A 23,384-nucleotide genomic window follows, 5' to 3' on the forward strand; every position below is an offset into this window, starting at 1 on the left:
CTAGCTGCAGTTACATTGGCAGGAAGAATGAATCTGCTATCCAAAAATGAGGCAGCAATCACAAGCACTTCAGGTTTTTTGTCATGTTAGTTTCATATTTTAATGTAACCTGTTTTAAAGCTATTTTTAGAAAAAAGTAAAATAGTGAATGGTGAGACACACATAAAATGGGAAGTTACTTCTGGTAAAATTTATAAAATTAGCCCTATATTCTATTTTCTGTATTCTGTTACAGGAAGGTCAGGTGAAGAGACCAAAAACTGCCCTGCTGGCAGTGCTGCTTGCTTGTTACATGAAGGTCAGGCATATGATGTTGGTCATCCAAAGGAACAGCTGAAACTTCATGACAAAGACAGGTATGTAATTTTTGTGGTGATACTTCTGTGAACAATTGTAGTCCTGGCAAAAGCAGTCTCTGTAACAGATGAGTCCTCTAAACTTAACATGAATACTGCTTCCCTTTTGAAGCATTGGCAGAAAAAGAATTCTTCAGGTATTGGCAGGGCAAAGTCTTTTTCAGGCATCCTGTTGTACTGCCATAACAGATCAAATTTTTTTCTTCATTGAGAGAATCCTTTTTACAGAACTGCAGAACTCTTAGAAGTTGAGGTATGATTGCTGTGGAAGCAGAAGGCTGAGATTTGACCCCATCTGCCTGCTGTCTGAAGGCCTACCACATAAATGAGTTTGTCTCTGGATTTATGTGCTGCATTTGGCTCACTCTACGGCCCAGAAGTACTTCAGAAGTTGAGAATAAGGATGGCTGTGGTCACTCTGTATGTTTCTGCTAATGAGTTCTTAACAGAAGAAATGAATAAGCAATGCAAGGCTTATCGTTCCTGGTGGAGGCAGAGCTGGGACTGGGAATAACTGTTTCCTTGATGCACATTTCCTCTGTTCTGTTTGTTGCCCTTTGTGTTGGAAGTGTAGCTTGAAAGAAAAAAAAACAACCAAATTAAAAACCACCACCGAGTTCCCTCATTCACCCTGTTCCTCCAACATCCCAGTGTGGTGCAGGTGGCTTACTGAACATGCTGATCTTTATGAGCTTCAGGTCATCAGGGTTGTCCGTAGGGACAGTAGTACCCTATTGACTTCTGCTGTACTCTTTGTCTTGGATACAAGCTGAAGAAAACAAGCAGAATAAACCAGGTTAATAACAGGGAGGACAAAGTTTCTGGCCTGTCACTGATGAACTGAGTTCCCTGATGAAATCCATCCATGGGTCCTGAAGGAGCTGGCAAATGAAGTTGCAGAGCCACTGTCCATCATATTTGAAAAATCACGGCAGTCAGGTGAAGTTCCTGATGACTGGAAAAAGGGAAATATAACCCCCATTTTCAAGAAGGGGAAAATGGATGACCCGGGGAATTACAGACCAGTCAGTCTCACCTCTGTGCCTGGCAAAATCTTGGAGCAGATTCTCCTGGAAGGCATGCTAGGGCACATGAAAACCAACAAGGTGCTTGGTGACAGCCAGCATGGCTTTACTAAGGGGAAATCCTGCCTGACCAATTTGGTGGCCTTCTATGATGGGGCTACAAAGATGATGGACAGGGGTGGAGCAGTTGATGTCATCTACCTGGACTTGTGCAAAGCGTTCGACACTGTCCCACATGACATCCTTGTCTCTAAATTGGAGAGACATCAATTTGATAGGTGGACCACTCAGTGGATAAAGAAGTGGCTGGATGGGCACATGCAAACAGTTGTGGTCAATGGCTCAGTGTCTGGCTGGAGACCAGTAATGAGTGGTGCTCCTCAGGGATCAGTGTTGGGACCAGTCTTGTTTAACATCTTTGTCGATGACATGGACAATGGGATTGAGTGCACCCTCAGCAAGTTTGCCAATGACACCAAGCTGTGTGGTTCTGTTGATATGCTGGAGGGAAGGAATGCCATCCAGAGGGACCTTGACACGCTTGTGAGGTGGGCTGATGCCAACCTCATAAAGTTTAACCATGCCAAGTGCAAGGTCCTACACCTGGGTTGGAGCAATCCCAGGCACAGCTTCAGGTTGGGCAGAAGAAGAGATTCAGAGCAGCCCTGCGGAGGAGTTGGGAGTGTTGGTTGATGAGAAAATGAACATGAGCCAGCTTCAGTGTGTGCTCACAGCCCAGAAAGCCAACCATATCCTGGGCTGCATCAAAAGAAGCGTGACCAGCAGGTCAAAGGAGGTGATCCTGCCCCTCTACTCTGCTCTCGTGAGACCTCACTTGGAGTATTGTGTGCAGTTCTGGTGTCCTCAACATAAAAAGGACATGGAACTGTTGGAACAAGTCCAGAGGAGGGCCACAAGGATGATCAGGGGACTGGAGCACCTCCCGTATGAAGACAGGCTGAGAAAGTTGGGTCTGTTCAGCCTGGAGAAGAGAAGGCTGCATGGAGACCTCATAGCAGCCTTCCAGTATCTGAAGGGGGCCTACAGGGATGCTGGTGAGGGACTATTCATTAGGGACTGTAGTGATAGGACAAGGGGTAATGGGTTGAAACTTAAACAGCAGAGGTTTAGATTGGATATAAGGAAGAAATTCTTTACTGTAAGGGTGGTGAGGCACTGGAAGGGGTTGCCCAGGGAGGTTGTGAATGCTCCATTCCTGGCAGTGTTCAAGACCAGGTTGGATGAAGCCTTGGGTGATATGGTTTAGTGTGAGGTGTCCCTGCCCATGGCAGGGGGGTTGGAACTAGATGATCTTAAGGTCCTTTCCAACCCTAACTATTCTATGATTCTATGATTGTATGATAAGGTTGAGGGTTTTCTTTTAGTTTGCCAATGAAGTTAGTTTGCAGTTGCATGGCCTTTCCCCCAGCATGAAACAAGTGGCTAAAGTGTTCTGTACCAAGGCAGAAGCTTTTATCTGAGGAAGCATAAGCTTCTTCTCATATTAAAATGGAACAAGTAATCTATAGAAGTGCTTGGCAAGCACTTTATCCTATCCCTGTTAGGATTGAAGAGCTCTTAATTGCTTGAGGAATATTCATTGTAGATGCTCAGACTACGGTGGCCTGAGAAGGGGGTAAAATGGCTGTATATCTGTGTCCTAAAGGTATAGAGAGGACAGTTAGAGGTATAGCTAGCCTGTTATCCTTCTGTGAGCTGTTGTCTTGTGCCTGAGACTACATACAACAGTAATGCTTAGTTGTGTGTTGATCTCCTAGTTGACTTATCCCGAGCCATCATGCCATTTGTCTCTCTCTGTCAGGTAGTTACCATGTTTCATTCTCCAGCTCTTCCCTCCTCTGATTTGTCCCAGTTGTCTTGCACCTGTCAATTTGCTAATGAGTTTGTCTTGCTCTTAATTCTGGGGGCAGAGGTGGTATAGAAATGTGGTAAACATGAGTGGTTATTACATCCGAAAGTTACAAGAGTGTTTATCGCATCTGATCTCCGGCAGTTTAGGAACAAAGCTGGGAGTATTCTTGTGGTTATCAAACAAATTCTTTTGTAATACGGGTTACAAGGCATTCAGCATAGTCTTAACTGGAGTGCAAGAGGGTGCCGTAGTAATTTTGCTGCTGCTGTTTCAGTTTTTATTTTGGTTAACTGTAAGATTAAAGGAGTAAAGACCTCCATAAAAATTGGTATTGGAAGCAGACTACTTTGATATATTCTGCCTGGGTGTCCAGCAAAGAGTGGATGTTCTTTGAAGAACGTTCTTTTTCTGTACATTGCTCAGCATCTGATTTTTATGTTTGGTTTGCCATTTTCTGTTTCTAGGCTGGTATTGAGTTATGAGAGAACATATAGTGATGAAGAAAAGCCAGACTTCTGCTTAGGCCATAACCCAGCAGTGACGATCACTTTTGTTTGCCCATCGAAGAGGGGAGAAGAGGTAACTTTGCTCTTGTAGTTTGTGTTGAATGGTCTTTAACTTTTGTGTGCATTATCTTTCATTTTTATTCAGGGCTGAAGAGAACAGAAATTCAGCCCGTGAAGAGCGTGAGATCCTAAGTATACTCTTCAAAAACACTTCTAGAACTTAAGGAATAGAATTTCCCCAAGGATGTGTTCTTTCTTGTTTTGGTGAATTTGGCTCCGCTTTTCTGGTTCAAAGCTGTCTTCGGAGAGTAGGACAGAGTTAGTATAATGTTAATCCTTGGGACAGCTTTGCCTGCTAATGTGCTCTCTTCCATAATCAGGCTGGGCATGCTTATAGCTCTTGCCTGTAACTGATTTCTTCATTAATCTGGCCCTCAGGAAAAAAAATAGCTAATAGGTGTTGTTGCATGGCAAAAGCTTGTCATTTACTAAGCAGGCTCTTGTGATGGTCACTCTGTGATACTGGATAATCTCAGCAACCCACACTTCTCTAACTGGGCCAGAGAGGTTATTGCTAATGCTCTGCCATTTAATATTTTAATGCTTCTGGTTGCAGGTTAGTGAAGGAGAACTATAGTCTGGCTAATTCTTACTTTTACTATAATCTAACCTAGATAGGTACCATACATAGCCTTATTGCTGTGGGAGCAAACATAGGCCTTTCTCTGCTGTCACTTTGTAATTCCTCACTGCAATTATGCACACTTGTAGTAAGAGTAGTATTAATAATATTTCTTGTGTCTGGAACTTATCTGGTACTTTTAGGTGTATCTGGCTGGTGTTTCAGATGGGTGGCAGAAAAAACAGAATTATGTAATGAAGTTGATTTCTAAATGTTTCATTTCAAAGTGAGGAAAATTAAGACTATCCCTTCTACCAAAGGTGCAAAAATATTCACTACAGAAAACAGATCTGCCAGAAGTGTTGGCTAAAGGATTCTCAAATGTCTTTCAGTCTTGATTTGGACTGAGGGAATTGAAGCTGCTAAAACACCAGTGTTTAAGAGGCTGCTTTTCCTTTTTGAGGACTCCTCTGAGACAAACATAATCCAAGCTGTGCTTAGCAATTTGGGCTCACATATCTGCTTTTGTCAACTTGTTAAAAAAAGTGCTTTTAAAGTACTGTTACTTCTGCTATCCTCCTGTTAATGCCTGATAATTTACCTCTGTTCAGACTTCTAATACTTTGCCACCTCATTAGTAAGAGCTGGTTTATTTTTTCTCAACATATATTTCTAGAGGCCACATACAATGTTTGCAACTCTTAAGCAAATTACAGATGAAATTAGTCATCCCTGATTCTGAAGGAATATGATAATGTTGCTTTAAAGATTATATTGCAAATAAGTCTCTACTTGTAATTTAAATGCTATTCACTTCTGTATCAGAGTGCAGGTCCCAAACTCACAGCAAAAACAAATTGCCGGTATGAAATTGAGTGGGTTACTGAGTATGCCTGTCACAGGGATTACCTGGAGAGTAAGAACTGTCTTCTGACTAATGAGCAACATGATGTCTCCATTGATTTAACACCGCTTATTCAACTTCCAGGTGAGCTCACTATTTTTGTGTTTGTGGAGTTACTAGCCAGCTTTCTGGTTCTGCATTTGGAGGTGGGAAAAATGTTCTCTGTAGATATTTGGGTTTTTACATCTGTTCTGCTGTGCATTAGAGCACTTCTCCTTTTGTTATTTATTCAGATTACGTCACACCATATTTAGCCAAAGATGACAAAGAGGAGTATTACTATTACTTGAATGTATGTGGGAGAACCACTGCAGGCAGCTGCAAGGATAGCACAGGATACACTTCATCTTGCCAAGTAAAATCTGTGAATAACCAGCAAAAAGTGGCAGGAAGATTTCAGAACCAAACTCTAAGGTGTGTAAAGGCTCTTCAGCCCTGCTAACTGTTCTGATTGGTTGATCTTTGTTTCTTTCCTTGTTTGCCTGTTATGTAAGCAATATTTGACACAAAATGCAAGTATTTTTGCTCAGTTATTTATAGGTAAACTTCAACAGAACACCAGGATAACATTAGTAAATGAAGTAGCAGATGAGACTGGTAGATGCTGTTGCCTGAGCAGGGAAGAAAGTTTCAGTGACTTTGGTGTCAGAACTGCAAATTGTACTGTGCTTCCTCTTGCCCACCTCGTGTTTTGTGTGTAAAATGGCATCAGGATCAAATGTTTTAGAAGCTGTCCTCAACAACAGAGCATCTCTACATTAATCATATCCAAGACTAGTGAGGTCCAGGATTTTGTGGTAGTTTTTAGAAGTTTTTTTTTATTTTATTAAAAAATTCAGGATTCCTAAGTGGCATGTGGGGACCGTAGTCTGTGTGAGATTGCAAAGAAGTGATTATTCACATAGATATGATCTACATCCTGTCTGTAAGCAAATGACCAGACTTGCTGGAATGATCTTTCAGGAATTATGACTTTGTCCACCTGCAAAAATAGCCATGCAATAAACTAATATGAACAGATATTCCACCACAGAGCAGCTTTAAGGCATGCTTTAAATGCTATAGAAATTCATGAATATAACTAGAAAAATCAGTGGCTCCAAGCCTTTGTTGCAGTAAAAGTCAGTATTAATGTTGAACAAGCATTTGTTTTCTCTTTGAGACAATCAATAAACAAGAGTGTGGCTTCTGTAATGTAAAGGGCATTATGATTGTGTCTGATCCTGTGTTTCTACCTAAAACTGACTTTTTACTCAGATACTCTGATGGGGATCTCACTCTAATTTATCCGAATGGGGATCCATGTAGTTCCGGCTTTCAGAGAATGACTGTCATAAACTTTGAGTGCAATGAAACAGCAGGTGAGTTTAAGAAGCTGTGATGACTCTGCTCAGGGTTTGAGTCTGTGCCTGCTAGTATACCTTCTGTTCAAAGGGAATGCATGCTTTGAGCCACAGCCAACACAAGGAATAAATATTGTTGGAGCAAGCACTAGTTTCTGGGGCTGGCAGGATTGTTTGTTCTGTGTAGTACCACTGCTATTCTAAATTTACACTGATCAAAAATATGAAAATATAAAAGAGCCTCATTTCTTAGACAACAGTAAAAAAAAAACCTCCAAAAACCCAAACCAAACAAACCACAATTGCAAGTCCTGTGCAGCAAAAGGATTTTTATCTTCCTTGCTCATTACTAGTTCACAAGTCTCCTTGTTTTCCTTCCCTTCCGCCTCTGGAAGCCTAATGTCTGTTTATCCATCTTCAATGTTAAGGTAATGATGGTAAAGGAACTCCAGTGTTTACTGGTGAAGTGGACTGCACCTATTTTTTTACGTGGGATACGAAATATGCATGTGTTCAAGAGAAAGAAGATCTCCTTTGCAGAGTTACTGACAAGAGAAAGCACTATGACTTGTCACCTCTGATGCGCAGTTCAGGTATAGCAGTGAAAACTAGTTTTCAGTTCTTTTTGTCCTGAGCTTACATGCCATCTCTAGTGAAATCCTTAACTGGACATTAATCAGTTTTTGCTCTTAGTAAATATCTGGGGTATTGATGTTCACTTTCTTTGTCCCAAAGGGAGAAGAGTGCCTTACGACAGTAGTTGTATCCCTGACTGCCTTGGTTGCTGTCATCTTAAGTGGAGTGGTTTTACATGTGGCATGTGTTTTCTGTTTGTGGAGGTGGTTTTTAGGGTGGTTTGGTTTTTTGTTTGTTTCTTCCTTCTCTAAAATGCATTTTGGCCTGAGGAGGAGGAGGTTACAATGATTAAGCATATGACTTGTTCTTAATGATCCTGTATATTTCAGAGTTAGCCCAGAACTGGGAAGCTGTGGACAGTAGCTTTTCGGAGGCAGAGAGAAAGCATTATTATATCAATGTCTGCCATAAAGTGTTGAAGAGAGGAGGAGCTTCCAGCTGTCAAGATTCTGCTGCTATTTGTTCTGTAGGTGAGTCTTGTAGTGTTTTGTGGTGTGTTTGGGGTTTTTTTGGGTTGTGGGGGTTTTTTTTGGGTGTATTTTTAAGGCTCTGAAGGCTTAGCATTTCATCTGCAAATGGAAGGCTTCCCTGAGTGCCTTCAAGTATTTGAGGAAACAGAAGTTAGAAGCACATTTCTCTTGTGTTCCCAAAGACCTTAAAAGGAATGATGCAAGTAGCCTTTTCTGACTAAAGGACTCCAGGCTTTGTAGTGTGTTTTTGGTGACATAGAACCAAACTCCTAATGATACGCTTTCTTAAGACTTCCCATTTGGTTAGTTAATACTCTTTTAATAGCGTAAACTTCACATCTTTCCAGAGAAACAAAAGTGATGTATTTATTGTCTTTCCAGATAAACAAAACAAGAGTAAGAATCTTGGAACGTTTTTATCTTCTCCTAAAAAGGTTGGAGAAAATATTCAACTTATCTATTCAAATGGAGACAGCTGTGGTGGTAACAAAAAAATCAAAACTGTCATCACTCTAGTGTGTCGACCAGGTGAGAATATCCACACCCTGTTCTCTGATCCAGTTTAAAACTGGAGGTCATTTAGTATGTTCAGGCATGAGTGTTAAATATTGACATGTGTCTGTCTTTTTTTTTTCCCTCTGTGCAAAAGCTGAAACACTGTAGTTTTTTAACTAGGATGATAACAGTGTAATTGTATGTATTTAGCTCTGTTCACCTTTTATACAAGTACTTAAAGCCTCTTGAGTGCAAGTCTCTTGAAATGAGAGTCTTCCAGACATGGTAATTGTATGTTTAAAGCTCCACAGAAACCTGGAAACTACAAAGCACTTTGTTTCCTAGATTGTCTTAATGGGAAAGACTAGTTCTGGACCAAGATCAGATACTTACTGAAAGAGAAGGTTAAAGTGTGTTTTGTGTCTAAACTGCTTGCAGCTTACGAAAAGTGGAAGCATTTGCAGACGTTGATGTTAATACAGTAGCTGACTAGTTTAGTCATCTCTCAGGGAAACGGGAAACTTGAATTCCTCTACTTCAACCTGAGGAATTTGAATCCTCCAATTGTGCTGGCTGTTAGGATCAGGTTATAGAGCTGCTATAAGGTTAATAAATCTGCTGCTTTGTATCAATGTACCAGGTTTGTGTATCAAAGCAAAAGGTTTAGTGTGGGTTTTTTTGTGGGATTTTTTTTGTTTTGTTTTGTTTTGTTTTTTGAAGAGTGTGTTGGTATTCGGGAGCAGACTGAGCAGTGCATCTTCACTTTGGGGCTAAACTTTTATTCTGGGGAGGAGGATGCAAAGAATTTGTGCAAGGAATTTTTGGTTCCATTTAGCCCTTATTTTCAGAGGAGAGGTACTTTTACAATCAGCCTTGATTTGCTGTTGGGCAGTTAGTGTTTTTATCGACTTAAATTCATAGTTTCCTTTGGCATCCTGACTGTATGTGTAACATACTGCTCTTGTGGTACTAGGTGATCTGGAAAGTGCTCCAATCTTGATGTCTGAGGGTGAATGTTCATATGCATTTGATTGGTATACTGCTGCTGCATGTGTCCTGTCTAAAACTGAAGGAGATAACTGTCAAGTCTCTGATCCTCAGGCAGGTATGTATTTATATTCAGCAAGTTGAAAGGTCACAGGGAATAGAACTTGTGTTGCAACACTTAGTCCTTTCAATACACATAACAAAGCGAGTTCAGCCTAGGTTTAAGCACCCACAGCATTAGGGCGTAACAGTTTTAAGCATATGCATATGGAAGATCAGAACAGCACAAGCTTAATATTACCCTAGTGAGTATGGAGGAAAATAGGTGTAATGTGTATTTTACTGTAACAAATCTCTCTATATAAGAAAACATGTTTTATTATGTCCATATTGTTTCTGGAACAATAATTACGTGGAAGGAGGCTTACCTGGGAGGAGGGAGGTGAACCTGTGAAAGATGGCAGGAAAAAATTGAACTGATAAAGCTTATTCCTTCCTGATTAGGCTTCTTTTTTGATTTATCACCTCTGGCTCAGAAAAATGGTTACTATATAATTAATACTACAGAATACTCATTTTACATAAACATCTGTGGCAGTGTGCCGGATGAGTTGTGCCACACCAAATCAGCAGCATGCCAAGTAGCACACGGGTGAGTAACACTAGTTTTGTTGTCTGTAATAGAAGGTCTCTTGTTGCATGATGTGTTGTCTGTTTGCAACAGTGAAAAATTTGCATGTAAAGTAATTACTGTGCTGCCTGTAATAGATTCAGATAATTTGCATGCAAGGTATTATTTGGTAGTGCAGTAATTTTACTGCCAGCTGTTTCAAACAAAGTGTACACACCTATAATCTTGCTTACAGTTAGCTTTTGATATTGAATGTGTTTGTTGCTCCCCCTCACGTTTCCCATAGGGACTTTAAGCTGTAAGCAGCTGTATTAGGCCAACTTACAATTTGGATCCAGGGTCAGCTGGAATCCAAGAGTTGGCTTAAAGAATCACTGCTGTGCTTGGAATGAGTAGTGACTGCCTTATGCAGAGATGAAGCCCAGAGTTTGGGTGCTGCACTGTATTTCCATTACTAAAAGTGCTGTGCAGGCACAGTCCCAGTGCATACTGCTACTCTGACAGCATCAGACTTCTATAGACTATAGAACCTCTTCATCAGGGACTAGTGATAGGACAAGGGGAAATGAGTTCAAACTTAAACAGGGGAGATTTAGGTTAGATATAAGGAAGAAATTCTTTACTGTGGGGGTGTTGAGGTACTGGAACAGGGTGACCAAAGAAGTAGTAAATGCTCTATCCCTGGATGTATTCAAGGCCAGGTTGGACAGGGCTTTGAGCAGCCTGGTTTAGTGGAAGGTGTCCTTGCCCATAGCAGGAGGGCTGGAACTAGATTATCTTAAGGTTTTTTTCAACCTTAACCATTCTGTGATTCCATGTCTGAGATAGTATCTCTACACTTGAGATTCCAGGTCAGCCTGTAGCTAGAGATGTACAGTGCAAACACATATAGCTATACTTGAGTTGGCTCTAGCTGAGTTACTCTCCAGCAGAGAAGAGTTCACTGCAGACACAAAAAGTGTTCTTCAGGGTCATTCTTGGGTCTGATAGTCAGTGTTAAGTAAAGAAACCTTTTGAACCAAAGTTGGTCTTGGGCTAAGGACACGTGAAAGCAGTTTTCTTCCTTGAGTGAGAAGACTTGCTGTTGTCCAGTGCTGGGTATTTGCTGTCCACATGTATTTGTGTGGAACAAGTTTAAGCCCAGTGTTAAGGTGTCCACAGTTTGCATTCTACTCTGGAGAATGGGGTTTCAATATTTGTCACTTTTCTAGAGAAGGGAGTGTTAGAGTTTTCTAGGTATCTAAGCAAGTTACAACTTAATTTCCTTTCCAAAAGGATTATGTTCATGTTTTAAATTTCTTTTTGGCAGCATTCTATTCATCTAAGGTCACTTATGTTTAGTCGACCTTATTTAATTCTTTTGTCTTACTATGGTGTCTTCTCTAAACTTACCTGTGTCTTACAAGTAAGCCTTCCCTTAAAGACAGAATTAATTTTGCATTCTCTACAGTCTCAAAGCCCGCTTTTTGTTTTCTAGTAAGGGTCAGGTTTGGAGTCTTGGACTGCCAAGTTCCAAACTTTCGTATTACGATGGTCTGATTCAGTTGACCTACAGAAATGGTACAGCATACAACAATGAGAAGAAAACACAGCGATCTACCCTTATAACTTTCCTGTGTGACCATCAGGCTGGAATAGGTCAGCCTGAATATCAGGTAAGAAGTTGTGTATGAAGAAGGGAAGGATCTCCATCCCAAAATCCTGACAGTAATTGCTGCTAGGCTAGTACAAGCAGAGATTCATGGATAGAAATACCCAATGTTTATAAAGCAGACTAAGGTAAATAGTTATTCCTCTTGGTATATCTGCCTCTTGTTGCAGTCACAAAGCTTGTCTTGTCTACTGAACAGTAAGCTGTTCATCTGGATCCAGGTTCTTTGCTCTTCTGTAGTCTCTGGGCCACGTAATTACTAGTGCTTTTGTTTGTCTTGTATTTCTAGTTGAAAAAACCAAACTGGCTGAGAAGTAGCAAGTGGTAGGACTGCGTGTCCTGTAACAAAGCAGATGCCAGTTACATTGCTCTAGTTGATGTAGTTCTGTTATTTTTTTAAATGAGCATTTTTGGTGACACAGCAAAGGACAAGATCTGTGACAAGACACAAATTGGTCTGAGAAGGTATGTTACAAAATAAGGGGAATTAAGAAGTGTAATGCATAAAGGAGTAGCTGTGAGTCAAAATTATTCTGTGTGGATAGCCTCACTGACATTTTCTGCTGTTTTTTCTAGAGAGAAGATAACTATACCTACAACTTCAGGTGGTACACTGAATATGCTTGTCCTGAAATGCCACTGGAATGTATCGTGACTGATCCCAACACCTTGGACCAATATGATTTGTCAAGGTAGGAAAGTAACATATGCAGTGTAACTTAACTATTCTAGTTCTGTTTGCTGGATGAAGCTGGTTTGCAGTGTAGAGAGCACTAGAAACTTCATCTATTTAGATAATCCTAACTGCAAGTATGTTGAAATAAAGACAGTATTTTCCCCTAGTATATTGACATGCTTCATAAAATGTAAGTTGACTTTTTGGGATGGTTTTGCTTAATACTTTGTCAACTGTCCTTTGCTTTCTAGGATTATGCTTTTTAATTGTAATGCTTAAAAATGAGTGTAAAAAGTTACTCTGAAATGCCTTAGAGTTGCTCTGTGTCTTGAGAATGACAGAGAAAGCTAGAAAGAATCTATGAAGAATGTGTGTTCTTAGTGTAGAACTTTCTCTTCCTGCTTAGCTTAGCAAAATCTGAGAAGAGAAGTGAAAACTGGTATGCCATGGATAATTCAAGCCCAAATGAGCGCAAGAAGTACTACATAAATGTCTGTCGACCACTTATTGCTGTCCCAGGATGTGACCGGCGAGCATCTGTCTGCCAAATGGAATATCAGCATGATCATGTGAGTAGCTTTTCCTTCCCAGCTCAGAGATGGTTTACAAGTGAGTGAGATTAAGGGATATACAAGATAGGCACATATATTCTACATTCTGTGTAAAATGATATTCTGTGTATCTGTAACATTGGCATAATCACTATAGAATGCTAGACCTCCTGTTCATCTGTTCAAAGGCCAAAGCTTTAACTTTTACAAGTGTACCAGTGTCGTGTTCCAACTTGCGTGATTCTGTCCTATGTTGCAGAGGCAGACCAACTGCATTTCTTCTGTGGAAGCTGCTACAGTCTGGAAGGCTGATAGCATTGCTTTAAGAACAGGTTGCTCTCCTGGAGGTTTTTTCTTGCTTCTGTTTTTTTTTTTTTTCTTTTCTTTTTTTCTTTTTTTCTTTTTCCCTGTAGATTGTACTATGGAAGAAATACGTTTAAAGATTCTGTGTCAGCCCCTGCCTCTGAGCTCTCTTGGGCTTTGAGTAGTGGACTAGGCAGATGTTACCAAGTGGAGTAAAAAAAAAAAAGGTGGTGTTTACAGGCTTCTACTTCTATATTTCTCTGAAGCATAACAGTTTATTATGGGACTGTTTATGCTGTCAGGCTGAATGGACATTTTGCCCAAGGTCTGGTTTCAATGCTCCTTAAAGATGAAGAGGAAAGTTGAACTAGAGGCTCACCAACCTGTCCTAATTCCTTCTGTAGAACAGAGAGAACACCTTCCCTCCATACTGTTGAAGAGCATATATGTACATCACCTCCATGATGCTTGAACTAAATACTACTAGTTCCTTGTGCTTGTGTTAGTCTTTGTTGTGTAAGGTTACTTACTTTATATATGGAGACATATTAGGGCTTCAGTAGTTCATTGCTGAAGACGGAGTAAAAGGTAACTATGCTGCATTAACCTAAATGCAGAGTTTTTTAAAAAAGAGCAGAAGGCTTTGTGGGCAGAGCTGTTTTGGAGGTGTATTCCTCTGTTGCTAATGTACAATAGTCTCTTAAAAATAGGGAACACCAGTTATCTTGCAGAAGTGAAATTAATTTGGATGTTGGTCCTAGTATGCACCTACTGTTGTTCTAGCACTCAGTTTCTGCTAGTGCTTTTTTGGCTTTGCTAAGCATGGCACAAATCCCTAAAGTCAATTTTAAGAATGCCTCTGGAGGCTTCTACATATGATTTTTTTAAAGACCTCTACAAATTAAATCCCGCTTACTGTGCATGAGGTATAAGACTCCCTAAATTACTAAGCTGGGTAGCAAGTGAGATGAGGGTGACTGTTGTGGGACACTGCAGGCACCTTGTAGTATTAAAAATAAAAACAAAAAAAACAAACCATACCTGCTTGTGAGACTTACGTGTTAAATGTGAAACTTAAATACAGAATGGGGCAGAAATGCAGGGGGATGTCTACACCTTTATTATCTCCAAAACACTAAAGGTAACCTGTATACAAGGTTGCTCTGGTAGGTATTTTCTTCTTTTTGACTGTGTCTATAACTTAACTTGAGTTTAGAATTGCTGAAATATTTTTCTTTATTTCTAGGGTTCTTATTCTGAAGTCACCTCTATCAGTAATCTTGGTGTTGCCAGCAAAGAACTAGTAGTTGAAAGACCTGGACACATTTTCCTAACCTATGCAAATGGCTCTGTGTGCATTGATGCTGATGGAAAGAAAACTACTTATACCACCACCATCCACTTTATCTGTTCCAGGGGGACTCTTGTAAGGACAAATTATTTTTTTAGTTGTTGTTTCATCATAGTAGGTTTTCCATCATGTAATTTGAAACTACATGGAGATATGTAGTGCGTTCCTGACAAAGGGAGGCTTCTCGAGGACTTGAAATAGAGATGTAAAACTAAACTGATTTAAATGCTGTAGGAGCATGTGTCTCAGACTGTTTATTTTATCATAAGCAAGAACTAGTTAAAATATAACAGCCCCAGTAGGCAATGATATTTCAGACTGGTCTAATTAGGATGAAAAATACACAGGTACTTGAGGCTGAGGAGTTACACATGCAAACATTGCAGACCTTCATAAGAGGAAGAATGTTGTAAAGTGTCTCTTCAGGCTTAGGTTCAGCATCCTCTGAAGTTTGTTGATTCCAGAGGGGTTCTTAAATTTTTAAAGCTTTTGCTAGTACTAGTGCTCATACTGAAGTTTAGATTGAGGGGATTGATAGACACCCCACCCCTTTAAATGCCTAGACTTGTTCTTGCTGGCTTGTGAATCTTCAGGTCTTACCCCCCTCACTCAGATAAACTGTGATTTGGAGCAGTTATGAACTGTTTTGCTTGAAAAGAGTGAAATGAAGTGTATATAATTCATGGACCTGTTACCTTGTTGGCTAAGAAGAGTTCTGTGTTGCTTGATTTTTATTTTATTGTTTTATATAGTGGATTATGCATTACACCCCAAATATCTTCAAAGCAATATCTGAAGCAAGGTCTGGCTATGCATGTTGAGATTCAGTATCAAATTTAATCTGAATATTTGGATGCCAGATTTAGTTCTCTGCTAAAGCTTGATGTGTTTATCTAGACAGTTTTAAGCGTTGACCCTAAAAATAAATAGGGGAGGGAGAAGCAGTGTAGGAATTGTGTTCATTTAGCAGTATTTTAGAAGAACCTGTCAGTTTCTCATAAAGTGCAGTCTCAGGCATGAGAATGTGTTGGCTGTTATACTTATTCTGGTCTTCTGTCTGCAATCTCTTTCCAGAGTAGCAGCCCAAGGTTTATAGCCATTCAGGAATGTGTGGCCACGTTTTTATGGGAAACTGAGGCTGCTTGTCCAATCAAAGAAACAAAAGATGATTCTCAGGTGAGAAAGGGAAACATGATTGTATTCATAGTCTCAACATACTATTTTTTTTCCTCTAGCACTGCTGGTTGCAGTGTTTAAATCACTCTTGGAGAAAGCTAACTACAGTGAAGCCTGAAGTTACCTTGATGGAGATGGATGTGATATCTTACTGCCTTCTTGAAGTGTTCCTGAGAAGTGTAACTTCTGAACAAAGTATTCAAGTGCTCTCTCTTGAGAACAGTTTACTTGCTGTGGCACTGTTTCATTTCTTCACTAGGTTACTGGTATACCTGAGTTTGTATTTAAAGACCTATGTTGTCCTTAATGTGTACAAATGATCAGCAAATGAGGCGACTCAATTGCTTCTACTTCACAGGTTTCAACATAAATACATTAGTGTGACAACAACAGTTAAAATACCCTTGCTCTTAACTAACCTGATGGTGTCACCTGCTAAATTGCACTTTTATGTTGGTACGTGACTGATGTCAGTAGACAACTGTCCAATGAAGTGTTGAATGAAGTGTTGCTACTACCAGAGTTGTATTCTGGTTATCCAAATTAAGTTACTGATGGTTAGGAATCTGTGTAAACCAATACTTTGTCTCTTTAAACAAAAGGTAGAACTTAAACAGAATAAATATAGAAGGGGAAAATAATGCTGTTGCAACTTCTTTTCAGTCCTGCTCTGTGCGAGATCCAGACACTGGCTTTCTGTTCAATCTGCAGCCATTAGCTTCTGAAAAAGGCTATATGGCTACTGGCATTGGGAAGACTTTCATGGTAAGGATTTGGACTGTGCAATCTATTGCTTATGGATGCTGTTCTGTTTTCCCAATCTTGCTTATTGAGGAAGCGGAGCTTTGATTAGGTACTCATGAAATTTGAGTACTGTGCTTGAGGAGGGGGGAATGGAAGATAACTTGATTTGTCTCTGATGGTCTACAAGTATCAAACTTCTTGTTCTTAGCAAGCATAAGGTAGCCATATATTTGAGGCTATGCATGGTTTTCCAGTTATGGACTCTGTGGCATAATAACATTTTATCTGCTGGTGCTGAAGAAATGGGCAGTGGAAGCTTAGAAAATTACTTAATCTGTCCATATCAGTGTTCTTAATGCAGTCTGCATATATCAGTAGTCCTAGGTTGTCCACAGATATTGCCCTACTGTTTTTCAGTCTGAGAATGAACTTGCTCTACTTCTAGTGGGGAGAATTTGTGGACCCAGTAAACTGAAGATTAAGGATGTTGTCCCTGTGTTATAGTTGGTTGTCTCGCAGTCTAGAAATGGCAGTCATTTAATGCTGTTTGAAAGTGTTCTTAACAAGTGATGTAGAAATGGCTGATCTTCCTAATGCAGTTAATATTGTGTACACCCACGTTTCAAAATTTCTAGCTGAACATTTGTGGACCCATGCCAGATTGTGGTGAAATCAATGGCAAAATAGCTGCTGGATGTGAAGCAGATAATCTGAGATCAGTGAGGCTGGTGGAATTGGACAAAACCCTGTATCTGTCTGGTGAAGGGTTTTTAACTCTTACCTACAGCGGTCTTTTTCATAAGGAATCAGGTGAGTTCAGGAAATATGCAGTGGAAATGCATGCTGATGCTGCGCAAATTCTGTGAATGGTCTTCATTCCTTCCTTTGTTCGTGTACTAAACCCTACTGGGCTTGGTGTTAGTCACTTAAACAAGCTGGTTCATATGGAAATTTTAGGAAGAAATCAAATCATGCAGAATAGTAATGGCTCAGTAATATACGTGCATTTCGAAACTCCTGGAAAGAGACTGAGGAAAGAGACTGAATACAGTATACGGTATTTTCTATGGTAATCATAGAAATTCTCTTGGCATTCTGTGGTAACCATAGAATATCTCTTATTTTCCCAGTTGTATGTTTTGGTACCTAATACACAATAGGAAACAAGTGATCGAGCTCTTTTGTACTTTGCTTTAAGAGCTTTTAGAATTTTGATGGCAAATATTACTTCCCCCCTCCCTCCCCCTTAATTCTACTATTTCTTCTGGGCTGTAGAAAAGAAGATGAAATGCAACTTAAATTGTGCTGCTTAAGTAGTATCAGTATTATTTGTTCTGTAGTCATTACACTGAACTTATAAACAAAGTTCTAAACCCAAAGCTTTGCTGTGTGTGCTATAATTTAGAGGCTGCTGGTACAGTTCACTTGATGTTTTACAGATTTGCTGTTCCTTCAAATATGTCAAAGATGTAGGAAGCACAATTTAGTGAAGATAATTATGCTCTTGAAACGTGTCAAGGCATTCTGTTTCCCATTTGGAGAGACAGTTGTAGCTGTTAGGCAATTTAGCACAGGTTTCTAAAGAAGGCTTGTGTATTTACAGTTTAAAAACCCATAAACAACAAAGTAGTGTTTTCCTTAAAGCAGTTGGTAATAAGAAACTGCTTTCTAAGTCAAGTGTTAGCTTTAATTAAAATTCAAATATTCCCTGAGTGAAGCAGTAGCAGATAAGTGTTTGTTTTACAGGAAAATCAGACATGTTTATGGTGACTTTCATTTGTAATGATTCATATCCTGGAGAGCTTAAGTTTGTGCGTGAAGAGATAAACAGCGAGCTGAACATCCATGATACTTTCTTTGAGTTTTACACAGCTCTGGCCTGTGCTCCTGCTCCTGTAGACTGTCAGGTTACAGGTAAGTACTTGGAATTTGGGTGGGCTCTGTCCAACAGATTGGAAGGATTAACTGAATAGCAGACTTCCGTGAAGAAAGGCTACTTCTTGTAGAGACATTCATAAGACTTGAAGTGTTCGTAAAAGTTGTAGAGAGGAAGAGGAGGTAAGTTGTTCGAAGAAGGCTTTATGAGGACAGACAAGAACTAATGTGGAATGTAGTGGTATACACAAGAAAGCTGTTAATTGCTTTGAAAATCTTTAATCCTTGTCATAACTGGGTGCTGCTTCAGCCCAATTTTGAAGAAAATGTGTTAATTTAGTGCTGGTCTCTGGAAAAATCACCTGTGAATTGTGGTAATAGTTACTTGGGGGAATTAACTGTCAAGGGAACTCTGTTCTGTGTTTGATGTAGTGACATTTTTTTGTGGCAACAATACCTTCCCCTAAGGGATATTTAATGTGATTCTGAAAATTAGTTTGAATTGTGTGTATTCATCAGTGAAAGTTGTATAATTTCAAGCCCAATACTGTTACAAGTATCTAATAGATTATCTTTCAGCTTACTAGATGTACCACATCTATTTCAGATGCTGCTGGCAATGAGTATGACTTAAGTGACTTAAGCAAAGAGGGTGAACCATGGGTTGCAATAGACACTTCAAAGGAAGCAAAGAAGCGAACATTTTTCTTGAATGTCTGCAAGCCTTTACCCTATGTGCCTGGATGCCCTGGTAAGCCAAGTGACAAGCATTTATTAACTTATATGCAGAATTATATCCATGGTTATTTTAGCAGGATTTCTTGAATCCCGCTTGTTCAGTCACTGAGATTGCATAGACCTAGGTGGGGTATGTCAAGGGTATAATAGGTAGACTTCCTTGAACTGAGGTCAGTCTTACTGTTCATCAGGACTCTTGCATTGAGATGTGTGGGAATGCATTGAGATGTGTGGGAATGTATTTAGGAAAAAGTGCATTGAGAGCAGTAATTGCCGGTATCTTTGATTATTTTGAAGAAGGGAAAGTTGAATGTTGTTGAAGACTTCTAACTGAATGAGGCTATAATGGGAAACTTATGCCATGTCTTATTGCACTTTTAGCCAGTTTGATTTATTTAACCTGTTTTTATTTTGATTTATTTAAGTTCTGTTATCAGTCTGTAGGAGCAGATAAGTTAGTGCAGTTTTAAATATTTCATTGAGTGTAGGACAGTAACTTATTCTGTTCCTCAGAGGCTGTAGACACACAATGTCTCTAACTGTATTTATGGAAACACTTCTGTCATTTTCTGCTTCAGGAATTTAAGATAGGCTGCTTTAACGCTCAAAGCTCTCTGAGCTACTCCATTAGTGTTATTTAACAATGAAGGTACCTTTTAGTTGTCAAAGCTTTGAACTCAAACACAGGCTTTTTCTCTTTCCTGTAGGTGGTGCCATAGGGTCTTGCGTGAAATACACTGATAAAAGCAAGAACCTTGGTGTCATTCAGATAAACCCACAGGCTGCTACTGATGGGTCATTAACAATTATCTACTTGAATGGTGACACATGCAAAGATAAGAAGCGTTATTCTACACGTATAATCTTCCAGTGTGATCAAACAATGGTAATTTTCTCTGCCCTTTGCTATTTATGACTTTAGAGCTTGGACTTACTGTAACAAAATGGACAGTATTTCTCTTGACATGAAGAGGCTGGTTCCAGAAAATGATATCTTGTATACAAGCTTTTCTCTTGTCTCTCCTAATAACTGCTTTTCTAAGCCTGTAGGACAATAATGAACTCTATTTTGGTATCCTGTGAGCCCCCAAAAGCAGCTCTTTGCTGAAAATGAGTACTAAAATTTGATAATGGAGGTTTTAGACTCTGCAACTGCAATAGAAAAGGATTCTGCATGTATGTTTTGAGACGTGCAGTGTTACTAAGTCTCCTTCACATGGCTTTTTTTCTGTAGGGATCACCAGTGTTGGAGCAAGAGGATGACTGTGAGTTCGTATTTGTTTGGAGGACCTTGGCAGCATGTCCTGTTCATAAAGCAGAAGGTAAGTGTGGTTATTTGAGCTTTAAAATATCAAACAAGTCTGCACAAGAAGTAAATACTTAGTGAAACTATACTTGTTTCTTGCCCTGTGAATCTTTCTTTAAAAGGTGCTGCCTTGTGGAGGGATGTTTCTTCTGAGCTTTAAGCCAGCTATGAGTCACATCTAACATTAAAAGTACAATTGAGGCAAATGTACTTTCCTATTTAGGGAAAGAAGATAAAGTAGTAATGCTGTCTCTGACAAATCATAGTACTACTTTGTTAAATCACAAGCAGACTTGCTGGTGTCTTGTAAATCTTAAAGCATCAAGTTTCATGACAGTGCAGTTGATTCTGTGCCTGGTAAGTCATTCCGTGTTCTTCGTTGAGGACTGGAAGCTATTCTGTTAACTTGACCCATGTTACACGTGGTAGACATCAGTGGAAAGAGTATCGGAGTCTACAGCTGGATCTAGGACATGTAAGAAGGAATCACAGATTCTAGTTCTGGTATTTAGCCGGCTTTTAGGTAGGAAGTTGAGTATGCAGGTATCCTCTCTCTCATTGCAGTCTTTGTTTTGCAACTTGTAATGATGCAATGCCTTGTAAATCATCCAGACATTCTGCAAAGAGTCTGTTGCAACAGTACTAGATGTTATTGAAACTGCCAGTGATCTTGTGTGGCATGAGTAATATTTACAAGCTGCTGCTCTGTAGCACGCAATTACTGTGCAGGACACTGGTGACAAGAATTGTGGTTTTGAAGGGGGGAAACTGAGGTCTTTAACTTGGTACCAATTTGTTGAATGATTGAAGAGAGTGTAAAAATTGTGTGAAACAGTCTGATTTTGTTTTATTTTTTTTCTTTTAAAGCTTCAGATATTTAGCAAAAGGTCACTTTAAAGCTGAGGAGCAAAGTTACTGTTGTCTGTCAGCTAATTTGACTTGTGAAACTAGAATTATCCCAAAATTCTTCGGTATACATCTTGGTAGACCCACAGCTGTAGTTATAATTTCCTATGATCAATTATTTTGCTTACTTGGCAAACTTCATAGCTGTTAAAAGAAGGTACGGGTCTGACATCTAGGGCAACTTTTGCTTTGGCTTTGTGACCTTGCTGCTCTTTCCAGGTAATTAAGCAAGTGTTGGACTTAGTGTCTCTGGTTCTGTGCTTAACCTTCAGCATGGCTGAAGGAAGAACCTGTGAGGCCACTTTGAGGTTTCTGAACTAGTCTGACTTGCATTTTGCTTTAGTAGTGGTTGCAAAAGAAATGTTCCATGTATAGCTTGCTGTCATAGTTCTAGATACTGATGACTTCCTGAAATGAGCTGCTTAGCTGGACTAAAACGGTTTTTCACTGTCACTGCCTAAAGGGCCGGTTACTCATTTTTGTGGCTTTATTTGTGCCAGTAAGCCTTAATTGTCCTAAGGCATGGCTTATGTATAATCTTTATTAAATATAATAATAATGTCATTAAATTCTTAAATTTTCCTTAAAGGAGAGAATTGCCAGGTGAAAGATCCAAGATATGGTCATGTTTATAACCTGAAGCCACTTTCCAATAAAGACATAAAAGTGAGTACAGATGAGTACGACTACTACTTCAGAGTTTGTGGAGAAATAACAGAACCTTGCAGACCAGAAGATAAAACTGTGTCATCGTGTCAAGTAAAGAAGATGGACAATACTTTCAAAAAAGTAGCAGGTATAGCACTTGATTGGAAAGAACTTGGAGAATGGGAAGATGAAGCAGGGTGTAACTGGAGCCTACTATGACATGAGAAGGATTCTTGCTCATCTTGTACATCTTACAAGATAAAGCACCTTATAACTTTTGCTTCTTTTGCAAATAAAATGTCATGTATATAGTTATCTTACATGCAACTAGGAATGCGCTCAGCCTTGCTGTACTGGAGTAGTGTTCATACAATAACTAGGTCATGAGGTCAACTAGGAAGGTTGAGGTCTTTCTGTCAGTACTTTCTTGTCCATGTTGTTGCTGTCTGTGTAACCCTGTTGCCAGAGGCATTACTGCAGTCGTAGATCTACTGGATTAGCTGTTTACATTTCTCAACTCTTTGCTTCTAGGCTTGTATACAGAAAAACTGACTTTCAAAAATGGCTTAATAATGATTAATTACACCAGTGGAGAAAAGTGTCATAAAATCTATGAACGATCAACTGCCATATTATTCTATTGTGACAAGACTACATCTGAGGTTAGTTTTGAAATATATGCTTTCCTGTACGTAATGGCTTCCAGAGTTGCCCTTTACTTAATGCGTGGAAGGGTAAGGTGAATATGGAACTAGCTTCCCTCAAGGGCTGCTAACCATTTACAGATTAGCCAGGAGATTGAAAGGTCCTGGGAAGTAATAAAAAATGAGGAATACTTTGGATTTTCTGTTTGTGGAAGGTACCTTTGTCATGCCTCAGGGGTCAGGTCATGTTGTTCTTTAAGGGATGCTTCCTATGAGTAAAGCTCTTGAAGGTATTGGGAAGGGATATTCTCCCAGAAATAACAGCTTGTAAGAAATGAAAGGTAGGAGGATGAACCTACAGGAAAGCAGGTATTACATGGCCTGACCAAATTAAGGTGGTTACTTGCTTTTAGTATCTCTCTTATACTTCTTACTGTTCTTAAACAATGGTGCCTAGATTTACTTTTGTTCTTCCTTTTATTTTGTGGAGGAGGTAGAAGCTCCTAATGGCACACTATCAGAAGTGTGCATGTGGATAAACTCAAGTCTGGGAGAAGCCATGCTTTCAGCTGATTGGAAGTGTGTTGTGTGTCTCCTAAGATAATATGTAAACACAAGTTTCTGGATCTTCTGAAGCAAGAAAGACATTCTGGTAGCTTGATTATGTCTAAGTGAGAAAGCAAATTCCTTTTTATGTTCTGTTCTTTCAGCCTGTGTTTTTGAAGGAAACTCCAGATTGCACCTACATGTTTGAATGGCATACTCAGTATGCTTGCCCACCTGTTAAATCTACTGAGTGCTCCTACAAGTAAGTTGTTTAATAAACTTATGGAGCTGTACGACGTCAGAAACAAATATAGCGTTACTGCAACTCTGCCGGTGCAATACTGCCATTTTAGCTATTATATTTTGACTTTGGTAAACAGCTAATGTGGCATTCGATGCCAATGCAATGTATTTTTAGTAG

General features: G+C 39.5%; 1 protein-coding gene across 1 annotated transcript in view; it reads left to right on the top strand.

Annotated features, from left to right (window-relative positions):
- Positions 1–23,384, top strand: part of IGF2R (insulin like growth factor 2 receptor) — a 59,336-nt gene that overhangs the window by 14,823 nt on the left and 21,129 nt on the right. Inside the window, exons 6-29 of the mRNA XM_005150167.3 lie at positions 236–356; positions 3,719–3,833; positions 5,208–5,370; positions 5,520–5,700; positions 6,544–6,647; positions 7,058–7,222; positions 7,595–7,735; positions 8,117–8,263; positions 9,204–9,335; positions 9,722–9,869; positions 11,326–11,503; positions 12,076–12,191; positions 12,582–12,744; positions 14,276–14,455; positions 15,455–15,556; positions 16,220–16,321; positions 16,936–17,110; positions 18,047–18,214; positions 18,783–18,926; positions 19,621–19,799; positions 20,148–20,235; positions 21,715–21,921; positions 22,305–22,435; positions 23,128–23,225. Of these exons, the coding sequence (XP_005150224.2) occupies positions 236–356; positions 3,719–3,833; positions 5,208–5,370; positions 5,520–5,700; positions 6,544–6,647; positions 7,058–7,222; positions 7,595–7,735; positions 8,117–8,263; positions 9,204–9,335; positions 9,722–9,869; positions 11,326–11,503; positions 12,076–12,191; positions 12,582–12,744; positions 14,276–14,455; positions 15,455–15,556; positions 16,220–16,321; positions 16,936–17,110; positions 18,047–18,214; positions 18,783–18,926; positions 19,621–19,799; positions 20,148–20,235; positions 21,715–21,921; positions 22,305–22,435; positions 23,128–23,225 (3,448 nt within the window). The remainder of the gene's footprint in view (positions 1–235; positions 357–3,718; positions 3,834–5,207; positions 5,371–5,519; positions 5,701–6,543; positions 6,648–7,057; positions 7,223–7,594; positions 7,736–8,116; positions 8,264–9,203; positions 9,336–9,721; positions 9,870–11,325; positions 11,504–12,075; positions 12,192–12,581; positions 12,745–14,275; positions 14,456–15,454; positions 15,557–16,219; positions 16,322–16,935; positions 17,111–18,046; positions 18,215–18,782; positions 18,927–19,620; positions 19,800–20,147; positions 20,236–21,714; positions 21,922–22,304; positions 22,436–23,127; positions 23,226–23,384) is intronic.

This window comes from Melopsittacus undulatus, chromosome 3 (assembly GCF_012275295.1).
Source record: "Melopsittacus undulatus isolate bMelUnd1 chromosome 3, bMelUnd1.mat.Z, whole genome shotgun sequence".
NCBI lineage: Eukaryota > Metazoa > Chordata > Aves > Psittaciformes > Psittaculidae > Melopsittacus > Melopsittacus undulatus.